The 13,403-nt window shown below is 36.1% G+C and overlaps 1 protein-coding gene across 5 annotated transcripts in view; it reads right to left on the reverse strand.

The window, feature by feature from the left end:
• Alg5 (ALG5 dolichyl-phosphate beta-glucosyltransferase) overlaps positions 1-13,403 on the reverse strand; it is a 41,758-nt gene that overhangs the window by 25,523 nt on the left and 2,832 nt on the right. For 3 of the 5 annotated variants that reach the window (XM_026395105.2, XM_026395107.2, XM_026395103.2), the window contains exons 2-6: positions 10,557-10,728; positions 10,192-10,238; positions 9,111-9,179; positions 4,646-4,738; positions 860-973 (exon numbers count right to left, since the gene is read on the reverse strand). In XM_026395105.2, coding sequence (XP_026250890.1) covers positions 860-973; positions 4,646-4,738; positions 9,111-9,179; positions 10,192-10,238; positions 10,557-10,722 — 489 coding nt within the window. In that variant the 5' untranslated portion in view covers positions 10,723-10,728. Of the gene's footprint in view, positions 1-859; positions 974-4,645; positions 4,739-9,110; positions 9,180-10,191; positions 10,239-10,556; positions 10,729-12,678; positions 12,829-13,403 lie in introns of all 5 variants that reach the window. The other 2 variants (XM_077795157.1, XM_077795158.1) reach the window with 2 other exon arrangements.

The raw sequence follows: 13,403 nt of genomic DNA on the forward strand, positions 1-13,403 counted from the left end.
CTCCATTTTTTAAATCTATGCCTTGAAGTTATATTTAACCTTTGTGAATTTATTTTTGCTTGCTTCATCAAATACAAGATTCTGATTCAGGTTCATTTCACATTTTCATCTAGACGTCTCAGGCTATGCTTTTAAATAAGACCTCATTAAATATGCATAATATTAAAACTCTAGCTGGACATAGTGGCACATGCCTATAATCTCAGCAGCTTGGGAAGCTGAGGCAGGAGGAATGTGAATTCAAAGCCAGCTTCAGCAAAAAGTAAGGCTTACGCAATTCAACGAGACCCTATGTCTAAATAAAATATAAAAGGGCTGGGATGTGGCTCAGTGGTTGAGTACCCCTGAGTTCAATCCCTGGTACTCAAAACAAAACAAAACAAAACAAAACAAAAAAACCAAGAACACTCTGGCAGAAGCAATTAGAAATAAAGCGATAGATATGGTCAGAATATTAAAAAAGTGTCCAGAATATCAGTGAATGTTTATAACAAAACACTTAGCTCCGCTATGGGACTATAACACTCATAGAGCAATTTTTTACCAAACAACAAAAAAGTAAACAACCAACCCTGATTTTTCAACTTATAAGAAAATTCCTTTTAAATTTTTAGACCCTATATTCCTTTTTTTTTTTTTTTTTTGGTACCAGGGACTGAATCCAATGGCGATTAACCACTCAGCCACATCCCCAGCCTTTTTATTTTGAGACAGGGTCTCACTATGTTGCTGAGGCTGGCTTTGAACTTTCTCTTGCCTCAGCCTTCCAAGCCAATGGGATTGCCGGTGTATAACACCATGCCTAGTTAGACCTTACATTCTTGATTGAATATCATTAACACTATATTTTTATACTCACAGGCCAAGGCTGTAGATCATTTAGTCCCTTTTCTAATTTCTCAACATCTGGAAACTTTGTGGCTCCATCAGCATCTGCCATTAGGATCTTTTTTCCTCGAGAACTGAATACACCCTATATTTAAAAATTCCAAGTAAAATAAAGTTACTTATAAATGATTAAATTCAATGACATTTCAATTTATTTGCTTTACTGAAATACCCAAGATTGAAATACTAGGTGTAAAATGGCAGTAGGTCAAAGTTCACTGTTATTCTTGCTAACATGTTCCTTAAGGTATTTATTGCCTATTTCATTTTTAAAAACTTGTTTGGTCATTCTACTAACACACTGGAAAATATCAAGTTAGTAAAATACATTTGGATAAATAAAAAGTATTCTGCATCACTAAGAATAATAAAATATCTATCATATATATGTGGATATACACACACACATTTATCAAATGTATTATTATATGTGTGTTATGGTGCTTAAAAAGAATCAAGGACAACTTAAAGCGGCATATAAAGATCATGTTAATGGAAAGATTGAACAAAAATAACATTTGCAGATTTGCTATGAAGTAAATCATAAGGTTATAGATCTTTAATATTCTTTATTAAATGTAAAGCTTTTAAATTAATCACTAAATAAAGACATAGAATGTCACTAAAATTTAGAAAGTGTGCAAATACTATATATTTGGATCATATCCAAATACTATTTTATTATTTGAAGAGTGTGACATTTAGCAAAATTATGCTAATCAATTTTGAATTTTTGAATAAATCTTTTGCATACATTATGGATATACAATTTTGTACATTTCACACAGAAATAAACTGTACATTGACTCAATTTCAATGGTGTATTCTAGTGAGTTCATTGCTTCTCAAATGTAAATATATTTGTGTTTGTGTTTTTTAGAAGGGTGGGTCTCACTATGATGCTCAGGCTGGACTTGAACTCAGGGCTCAAGTGATTATCCCACCTCAACCTCTTGAGTACCGATAACTTACAGACATAGGCAATCAAGCCTGCTTTATTCATGGTTTGTACAGTGAAATGCAGCTTTGATAATATAGTGTGACTGTAGATAAGACACATCTAAATATAGATAGAAATTTAATCATTTATTCTATGACAGAATAAACCCAGTGATTATTATCGGTGATGGCCCTTTATCAAACCCATTAAGGTTATGTGTAAAAAAGCAGAAAATAAGAAGTTATCAAATTTAGCTTCTAAACATGTATGATGTTACAGAAAAGAAAAAGCATTATAAGGTACAAAATCTGGAACTTAGTTTGAAATGAGAAAAACAACAACAATAAAGGACTAATCATTTAAATAACACATTATAATGGTGAACTGGAGGTTATTATTTAGCATTAATGGAGAATTGCACTCAAACTTGTGGAAGCTTTATCTTTTGTTTTTTCGTAAGGTTTCTTTAGAGCCTGCTATTATCCCATTCTACATATAGATATACATGGCCTGTGTGTCATTTTCAAACTCCTAGAAAAGGTTCTGTTTTCCCTGATTATCAGACCCAATTCCGTCTCATTTCTAACATCTCCCACTTATGCTTCCTCCTCTTCTGTTGTGTCACTATCATAACCTAAATAAATATTCATTATACCTTGACTTTAGGCTCCCAGCCTAAAGTTAATGACCTGAACCCATCCACTCTCAGGCCTTATCTCCATAGTCAAGCCTCATGTACAACTGGTAGGTCCCTTGTTGCGATCTGTCAACATTGCTGTGTTTTTGATCATGTTCCTCCTCTGCAAAGATCCCTCTTCCCTACTTCTATAAAGATAATTCCTAACCTCCCTTGAAGACTCCATTCAGAATTACCTTCTATGGGAAGTTTCTGCTGTTCCCTACTAGAGGGTGGTGTCAGCACTGAGTATATACTTCTATCAAAGCATTTATAACACTATCTGAAAATGTTTCCCTGCAAAATTATGATATCCTTATGGACAGAATGGGCATCTTGCATCTTAGTATCTCTATTGAGGCACAATGTTGGCTAAACAAATGGACAGATTTAAAACCCATCAGGATAACTGCATCAATTCTATATTATTTCTTTTTCTCTCTCTTTTTTTTCGTAGTGCTGGGAATTGAACCTAGGGCCTACCTATGCTAGGAAAGTACTCCACCATTGAACAACACCCCCAATCCCAATCCTATTTCCTTTTTCTCTCTTTGGCCTAACCTGTGACTTAGAGTGAACTTGCTGATTCTAGTACATATTCTAAGAGTTCCTGCTTCGGTCTTTTCTGGCCTTCCCTTCTCAAATACAGAGGGTAAAAAGCAAGAATTTCACAGTTAACTAACCTACTCCAAATATTGATTCTAATATCTATGTGACCTTGAATTACCAATCCATGCCTCACTTTCCTCATCTATATAATCAAAATGATGGGACCTAATTTATGAGAAATTCTGAGGAGGATCACAAGTGATAATTATGTTGAGCCGGGCATGGTGGCACATGCCTGTAATTCTAGTGGCTTGGAAGGCTGAGGCAGGAGGATCGTGAGTTCAAAGCCAGCCTCAGCAATGGCAAGGCGCTAAGCAACTCAGTGAGACCCTGTCTCTAAATAAAATACAAAATAGGGCTGGGAATGTTACAAAATAGGGCTGGGAATGTGGCTCAGTGGTTTAGTGCCTGTGAGTTCAATCCCTGATATCCAAAAAAAAAAAAAAGATAATTATGTTGAGGTGGTTAATTTACTCTCCAGTTCAAAATAAGCAATCAGTAAGTAAATGGAACCTAGTTTCACCATCACCAGAGACCTAGCCTCAGTGACACCTCTTTTGTGATATCGGCTATTTTCCTCAAGTGGCTGAGACTGTTAGTTACCTACCCAAGAATCACTCTTTCCTTTTTGCTTTTGAATGTAATTCTAATTTGGTTGGGAATGAAAATATTAGAAAAAAATTCTCAGTATTCCTTGGAAATCAGGGTTGCCCATGATATTGTTCTGGCTCATGAGATGTAAATAAAAGTTATTGAGTGGAGCTTCTGGGAAAGCTCCTCAAAAGGGGGCAAACTTGCTGGCATACATCTTTCCCCCTTCCAATTTGGAATGTGGATGCAATGGCTAAAAGGGAGGAGCCCAGTTTACTGATGATACCATAGAGCTACTGAACAAACAAGCCTTCTTTTCAAGGGGAAAAAATAAACCTCAAAGCCATTTAAGCCTCTATGTTATCCAAATTTTCTTTCAGTTCTCTAGATTTTTTATTTTATTTTCATTGTAACTTAATCTCTACCTGAAATGCCTCAGCTGAAAGTAGACTCTTTTGACGGGGACCTTCTTAGCACTTCATCTGTACTTCATTTCTAAGTCTTTTTCACTTATCAAAATGCTTATCTTTCCTAATAGATTGTAGATTCCATTAGGAGAGACCCATGTAGGATTTACCTTGGTTCATGCTACCAATCTCAATATACTACCTTCACACAGGTAAAACTTAATACACAAAAACATTGTGTAAAATGTAAAAAAAAAAAAATCATATAATCTTATTATTTGGTAAATATGTCAAACACACACAGAGGTATAACATTTTAAACTTTAAGACAAACAAAGATATTTTTGTGACTCAGGCAGTATGTTACAGATATGACATGAAGTTCAGATTTGATTAAGATATATAAAGTTATTATTAAAAACATAATGTAGCTAACTCAAAATATTGGTATTCATGCAGCCAGTATTACAATCTGCAAAAGAAGTTGTTCAAAATACCTTTCCATTTTAGATAAAAATTTGAAGTATATATTACCATCCTAATAGCTCCGCCTTTTCCACGATTCTTCACCAGTGTTATCACTCGTACTTTGTCACTTCCATATTTCTGACAATATTTGAAAGCTACCTGTCAAATTATATAAAAGCCAGAATAAAATTAACTGGAAAATGATAAATGTCTGGGGTGATATATATGCCAGTTATCCTGATCTGATTATTACACATTATATATGTTAATGAAATGCCACATTGTATTCCACATACATGTAGTAATTACTATGTGTCAATTTAAAATATATATATTAATAAAAAAATAAAGAAATAAGTTTGAAAATCAACTTGGATTCCAAAAATTATATAAACTGGGTTTTTCATTTGGACTCAAACACTGTAACTCTGTTTTACCCTTTCTTGTGACTAGATTCTACCCACTGTACACATTGGCAGTCCAGAGTGTAGAGCTCCTGGAGCCAAGATACAACAATGAACCACTTATTAGTCACTGAAATCACAATATAATTCCTTACAAAGACCCAGCAGAATAGATAGCTACTGTCTCTTCCTGACTCCTTGACCTAAGCTGAGCTGTCAAAAAAGGAAAGCCATGTGTTAACTGCAACACCCTACCCTTGCCAAAAAAACTCAAACTTGTGACAGGGCCCTTGATGCTGTTTCATGACTTGTTTACTTATTTTAGTCAGTAATTTATCTTATTTACCAGAGAAGTTTTCTGTACCCTGGACTATTTTCCCCAATTCTTTTTCTAAAAAAAAAAAAAAAAAAAAAAATATATATATATATATATATTTAGTTGTTGATGAACCTTTATTTTATTTTTATGTGGTGCTGAGAATTGAACCCAGTGCCTCACACATACTAGGCAAGCACTCTACCACTGAGCCACAACCCCAGCCCCTCTCCCAATTTTCATTCAAATTCCTCTCAGTAGAAAAGGACACTATAACTTGTCCTTTTCTTTGAAATCTTTCATTTCTTCTTTTCCACTGACTCCTGCACAAGCTTGCTTAAGCCTCTAGCATCCTAAATTTTTTTTTAACTGTTAAAATTTCACTATTCACTTAAGCAATTACCATTACTCTGATTTATAATCAAAGTTATGGGCTGGGGATGTAGCACATGTAGAGTGCCTGCCTAGCTTGTCCTTGGTTTAATTAGCACCAACCCTCTACCCCTGCCAAAAAAAGTCAAACAGTAATCTACATTTGCTACCTGCATTTCTTCATCTGTTATAGCATGGCTCATGCCCTTTGCTTCCCCACATCCCCGTTCTACCAATGTTGTCCCACTGAAGGCGCCCTCACCCCTTTCCTTTTGACAATCATTCTTTTTTTTTTTTTTTTTGTAGACAGCTAAGAAGCTATTCTCATCTGGCATTTTCCCTTCTCTCCTAACTGTAACTTTTCAGTTTTCATCACTAACTTCTTTTCTGTGGCTTGCTTCTTTAATGCTGAAAATCCCCCAAGTACCCTACATTGTACAACTGCATAGCTTATGTGCAGTCTTTGGTCACTTCTCAACAAGTAAGCACAATGAGTTTAATTACTTAACATGGGTTTAATTACTGCTTATATTATGTTTAAGATCTCACATGTTTATAGTCCAGACTTCTTCCCTTTGTCACCTAGATGTATATTAGATACAAAAATTCCAGAATTTCAATCATCTGTTCCTACTTTTGCTCATTCTAAATTTCTCATAGCAAATGGCATCATCATTTAGCTCAAGTTAAAAACCTGAGACTCATTTTCCAATTCTATCATCTATTATTACAATTTGATTCTAAAATGCCTCTTGAGCCAGATGTGGTGATGACACCCATAATCCCAACTACTCTAAAGATTGAGGCAGAAGGATCATAAGTTTGAGGTCAGCCTGAGCAATTTAGCAAGATTCTAGCTCAAAATAAAATAAAAAGGACTGGGGATGTAGTTAAGTGGTAGAGTGCCCCTGGGTTCAATTCCTAGTACTGAGAATAGAATAAAATAGTATAAAAATAGAATAGAATAAAAAATGCCTCTTGACTCCATAGTATCCTATCCCCTGAAGTCTCCATGTCTTTTGCCTCCCTAATTCACTCCCCTTTCTAATATGAAAATAAATCAGTTCTTAGAAGCCCTGTTCAAAAATTCTCCATGATGACCTACTTTTTAAAAGGAGTTCCTCATCATGGCATATGAAACCCTCTGCAATGTGGGCCTCACATAACTTTTTAGCCTCAGCTCTCCATGTTGCTGCATTAGCACTTTGTGTATCAGCAGTTTTGAGGTCTCCAGAACATATTTAAACCTTTCCCTAGAACATGCTTTCCTTCATGTCAACCTGTCAGGCCAGATTAGATTTAGCTCAAATATCAGTTCTTTTTCTTGGCTTCCATGCTCGTCCTCAATTTTTCCAGGAAAAAATAAGTATAATCATTTTTTTTTTCTTTTTGGTACAAGGGATTGAACCCAGGGGTGCTTAACCACTGAGCCTCAGCCCCAGACCTTTTAAATATTTTATTTAGAGACAGGGTCTTGATGAGTTGCTAAGTATCTCGCTAATGCTAAGGATGGCTTTGAACTCGTGATCCTTCTGCCTCAGCCTCCTGAGTTGCTGGGATTATAGGTGTGAGCCAGCCAAAAAAGAATCTTTATTTATTTATTTACTCTTAAGTTTTAGGTAGACACAATATCTTTATTTTACATTTATGTGGTGCTGAGGCTCGAACTCGGTGCCTTGTGCATGCTAGGCGAGCGCTCTACCACTGAGCCACAACCCCAGCCCCAAGAAGTATAATCATTTTTTTTTATTAAAAAAAAAAAAATTTAAAAAATGTTTTAATTGTTGATGGACATTTATTTTAATTATGCATGGTGCTGAGAATCAAACCCAATGCCTCACACATGCTAGGCAAGCACACTACCACTGAGCCACAGCCCCGGCCTCCCCAAAAGTATAATCTTAACACTAATTTTGTAGTTGCTTTTGCTCCAAAAGTATTTTCCCATTCAACTGTTACTTATCACATAATAGGTCTTCCTCCACAGCAGTGACTTACTTAAAGGCAAAGGTTAATACATTTATCCCTCATTTTCCACAGGGATTTGTTCAGGACCTCCCAGGAAACTGAAATCCAAGGATGCTCAAATCCCATATATAATATGGCATACTGTTTGAACAAAACCTACACATATCTTCCTGTACACTTTAAATCAACTTATAGTACTAAATACAAAGCAAACAGTATGCAAAATAGTTGTTATACTATATTTTGGGGGGAATAATCACAAGGAAAGAAACTCTACACATATTTAGTATAGGTGTATTTGTGTGTGTGTGTGTGTGTGTGTGTGTGGTGGGATTGAACCCAGAGCCCTAAGCATACTAAGAAAGCACTCTACAACTGAGCCACATCCCTAGCCCCTGATGCAAGTTTTAAAAAGTATTTTCAAATTAATGGTTGGTTGAATCTGCAGGCGTGGAACCCACAGATATGAATGGCCAGCTGTATTTGTACTGCCTGAGAGAGCATATTCTCAACGAACAAATGTGGCCATGGACCCTTATATGTACTCTTACTGGAGCACCATGACAGTTACCATTACTTAGTTGCCCACCTAACAATGCATGTTCCCTGTTTCCTTGCAGATATGGCCACAATCTTGCACAGTGACAATGTGTCCGGCCCTAGGGAATGAATCCTAACTGATCTAAATCTTTGCCAAGTACTTCCCAAGCTTCTAAGTAAGTCAGTAGCCCTTTCTCCAAGTTCTGGCTCATGAACTCTGGTATAAGTGTCCTAGGATTATAGACATGAGAGGGAAATCTCCCAGAGGTAAGACCTCCCAGAGATAAATCATCATGGAGCCTGCCAAAGGGCATACTTGAACCCAGTGGCAGATATGAGGAGAGGTTCCTATTTGTAATGACAGCTTTAGAAATCTGTAAGTCAGGGTGGAATACAAAGAAATTACACTTAGGGAAAAAAGGAAATACAAATTGGTGGGCAAAGAGGCCACAGTAAACTGTGGTTGGGTAGATTCCCTCCCTATCTGGTGATCTTCAAAGCCTCCCTAACCACGTGAAACAGTGGAACAATAAGCGTATTTTCCATAAATAAAATCTGAGCCAGGCTCAGTGGTGCATGCCTATATTCCCAGTGGCTGGGGAGGTTGAGGCAGGAGGATCGTGAGTTCAAAGCAGCCTCAGCAAAAGCAAGGTGCTAAACAACTCAGTGAGACCTTGTCTCTAAATAAAAATACAAAATAGGGATGAGGATGTGGCTCAGTGGTTGAGAGCCCCTGAGTTCAATCCCCAGTACCAATAAATAAATAAATAAGTAAATAAATAAATTAAATAAAATCTGTTTTTTTTTCCTACTTCCCACACTATAATATCAGACAGTATTAGGCACAGCTTTAACTAAAGAAAGATTTCATATGTACTAAATGAACCCAGATTTTCTACCTACTGGCAAGATTAAGAGCACATGTATTTACCTTTGAAGTCTGGTCTTTACTGCCATCATCAACTACTATCACCTCATAAGTGAATGAAGGATCTTGTTTCTGCAAGAAGAAAAAATAAACTGGCACAATAGTCAAGAATTTTAATAAAACTATAACTAAGAAACAACTGTTTTAGTGTTAATATGTACAGATAGAAGCCAGGTACTTTTGGTGCTAAGGCCCACTGGAGAGAGGCTACAAGTGTATGGGGAAAAAACCCAGGAAGACTGAAGTTGGAGAGAGCATATTCCAACGGTTGGACCACTCCTTAGTCTTATAACCATGGGCACCTTAACTTTTTGGCCCATTTTCTAATTCACGTGGCTGATATAAAGATCATATGTAATAGAAGAGGTAGATACTTCACACATACTAAGGGCTCACTCTGCTTTCTTTTTTCTCTAAATTTAATTTTTAAGTAGGTAATGGTTCCCTTTCTTTTAACAAGTCTGCTTTCTTCCTTTTACACAAAAAACTCGCAAAGCAAAGTAAATCAAAATGAAGAATTTTCTAAAACCCCAAAAAACAATAAAAAACAAAACAAACAAAAAAACAAGTTATAAAGCTCACTTAATTCTTAGCCTTTCCAAGGATTCTAAAGACAATTAATGCTATAAACAAAGGGTATGTGTTACTTTCTTGTCTTCATGAAGAAAAAAGGTGAAAATACCTGAGAGGGGAGCTTTAGAGAATAATAAAGAAACAAAAGAATTTCAATCTAAAAGAAGTCTTTTAAAAACATACTTCTTTTTTAAAAAGTTACGGAAGTAAAAACTGCATTGTTCTGTCATACAAAATGTGCAGATGTGCACTGTCACTTAACTTCAGATACATCACCAGGAGGATAAAAAGTGGATAGGAGGATACACAAAGAGAAATTTCAGCTTTCTGATTTGTCCTGGGTCACCTCCTGGCTGGCCTATGGAGGTGGCCTCCTATGTACTGCTGATGGCTAGCAGAGGGAGCCAGAAGGTGGTTCAGGGATCAGTGTGGCCAGTACTGTCTCCCATGGTGCATCTAGCTTGGTCTGGTTTTAACTGGAAACATCAAACTGAAAAAGAAAGTAAGATACCTGTCTCTTCTCTAGGTAGCCCAGGGCTTCATCCATCATCACAGGCACTTAAAGGAAAAAAAATTGAAAATTAGTTACCAAGCCCCAGCATACATTTATGTATGGAACAAGTCCCAATTTATTTGATAACTCCTTTCACAGTCCCTCCAGAGTCATTCTCATCTGTAATATCTGTCTTCATCTTACTACCTTCCTAGAACACTTCAGTTCCACTACCTCATGATGCCGTTTCCTTCTTCTGAACTATAGTTACCAAAAATGCACTCACCACAGCCCATGTCTGCAAACATAGCAAACTCAAAACACTTCAAAAATTTCCTTTTCCCCCCAAATTCCCCTTGCCAAAAAAGTTAAATGAAGCTTACACCGTTTTTCTTCATTGTAGGAAGGCACAACAACAGAAAGTTGTTTGGTAGGTGAGTCCCATATACTGGGCAAAGTTTCCTTCTGACCTTTGGCATTTAGGAAGAATTTCTCTTCTTCATGTTGATGAAGTAGTGGCACATTTGTGGCAGTTATAAATGCAACCATGGAAATCTAAAAGTAGACATGTTTTAAAAAATTATGTGATGCTGATTTTTTATATGCATTTGCCATAGAATATATAATTTACATGAGTTTTTTATTTTGGTGGAATATTCATTGTTTTTGGTTCATTAACAATGGTCTGGAGGTAATTCCGTAATAAGATGACAGTACCCTAATTAATCCTTTAATTAGTTGAAGATTTTCCTTTTTTCCAATGCTAAGGCACAAATGCTTTCGGAGGTTTTTAAAAAAAATTTATTTTCATTTATTTGTCTTTATGTGGTGCTGAGGATCAAACCCGGTGCCTCCCATGTGCTTTTGCACCCCAGCCCATGGAGGTTTTTTTTTTTTCCCACTTTTCATTCCGTAGGCCTCTATCATACCACATCAAATAGGGAATAGTCACTATAGGAAGTTCAGTGCACTCGTAGATGCCTTAAAAACTAATCCTCAGTGCACATGCATGTGTGCACATATACTAGCTGACATCCCTATTCAGAGCCTATACATAACAGAGGACAAGTTCATATTGCAGTCAGAATGTGTGAGATGAAGGCAGACCTCCTAGCCAAGACCAAACAGACCCAGAACAAGAAGGGAAGATGCTCTATCCCCCCTCAGTTGGGACCAGTAATGCTTAAAATGTATTTTGATATTCATCCCAAATTTGATTTCAGAATACAGCATTTTCTGGAGTAAAGCATAAAATTTGTAGACTCTCAGTCGAATGCACTTTGGAGCTAGTTTTGGTTTTTTCTCTCTCTCTCTCTTTTTTTTTTTTTTTTGTACTAGGGATTGAACCACCAAGTCACATCCCCAGCTCTTTTTATTATTTGAGACAAAGTCTTGCTGAATTGCTGAGGGTAGTGCTGGGATTACAGGCGTAGGCCACCATGCCCAGAAAGGAAGCAAGCTATGGAAATAAACCACTTTTATAACATTGCTTCTACAGGTGTATTTTCTGGTTTCAAAACAACTGATCTATACATTTTTGGAATTCTACTCATTTGCACTTTGATGATCACTTATGACACAGAAGTAGGCACATACTGAAACTGAATATAGTTCTGATTAGAATAAGAAAAGGGACAGTTGCCAAACTAATGGTTAAGAGTTCCTGCTTTGGGGGCTAGGATCATGGCTCAGTGGTAGAGAGCTTGCCTAGCATGTGTGAGGCACTGGGTTGGATTCTCAGAACTACATACCAATAAATAAATACATAAATAAATGGTACTGTGTCTATCACTAAAAAATATTTTTAAAAACTGTTCTTGCTTTGTACCCTAATGACATGATTGCAATTTCTAAATTTACTTTCTCACTAAAAGTAACTAGTGCTCCTAAAAAGAACAGTTGATTCAGATCTGGGACAGGAAATGTATAACTGTAGAATAACACATCATGCCACAAATCAAAGACTATCAATAATTATAAGGGCTTTGCCAAAAGGACAAAGGAGTCAGTCAACTTGAAGGGCCTCCCACTGGCCTGTCAGGGGAGGATTTCAGTATCAAAAAGGACAATAATTATAATAGATTAAAACACATGATAAGTTTTAAAAATCATGAACCCTAATAAAACTAAACATAAAAACTGGTTCACCTTTAAGATGCCAGGAAACCATCTCATAATTTTTAAAACTTTATCTTTTATATATAAAAATTATTTCAGGAAAACTAGCTAAAGATGAGATTCTTTTCATTATAAAATTCTAGGTAATCAATAAAGAATGATACAATTAGAGTATTCTACTTTGCAACTCACAGTGAAATAAAGCATTTAGATAATGATCACAAATGACCACTAAATCCATTATTAGACTGATGACAAATTTCATAACTGGAGGGCCTAATTAGCAACACCTGAACCCACTGACCATTTTTTTTTTTTTTTAAACACCAGAGACAACTAACTATCATATGCCTCTGAAACATGGGAAGTAGTAAGCATCACTCACACACTTTTCTTGGTTGAAAAACTCTTAACATGCATTTGATCAGTTCTCTAGATTCCAACTAACAGTTCACAGGAAATTCAGTAGCCACAGGAAGATATTAAAAGGCACCAACCAAGAGGATGCAATCAGTGAAATCCATACTGTGAAAAGTTCTACAGAAAAAGCAATAAAAGAAAATTTTTTAAAAGGAGTAGAAACTGTTAGTAAATAAAAAGCCTTGCAACATCAGTCAAGTGCCATGTATGGCCCTTGTTGAATACCGACCAGAACTGAGACATTTATAATGAAACATATATGGGACAACAGAGGACATTTGAATTAACAGGGTATTTGAAATAATGAAATAATTGTTAAAAAAAAAATTGGTGATCACCTAATTGCAATAACATTTTTTTTTTTTAAAGGAGGCTCCTAGCTGGGCATAGTGGGAGGCACATGTCTATAATCCCAGCAATTTGGGAGGTTAAAGCAGGAGGATTGCAAACTTGAGGACAGTCTCGGCAATTTAGTGAGACCCTCAGCAACTGAGAAAGTCCCTGTCTCTAAATAAAAAATACTTAGAATGTCCCTTGGTGGTAAAACACCCTTGGGTTCAATCCCCAGTAACAAAAAATAAAAAGAAGGCTCTTATAGAAATTAATGTTGAGGATTATAGATAATATTATCTTGGGCTTGTTTAAAATAATTAAGAAAGGAGGTAAACTGGGATAATATCAAATTAAAAGCT

The sequence above is a fragment of the Urocitellus parryii genome, chromosome 2, assembly GCF_045843805.1.
Source record: "Urocitellus parryii isolate mUroPar1 chromosome 2, mUroPar1.hap1, whole genome shotgun sequence".
NCBI classification, from domain to species: domain Eukaryota; kingdom Metazoa; phylum Chordata; class Mammalia; order Rodentia; family Sciuridae; genus Urocitellus; species Urocitellus parryii.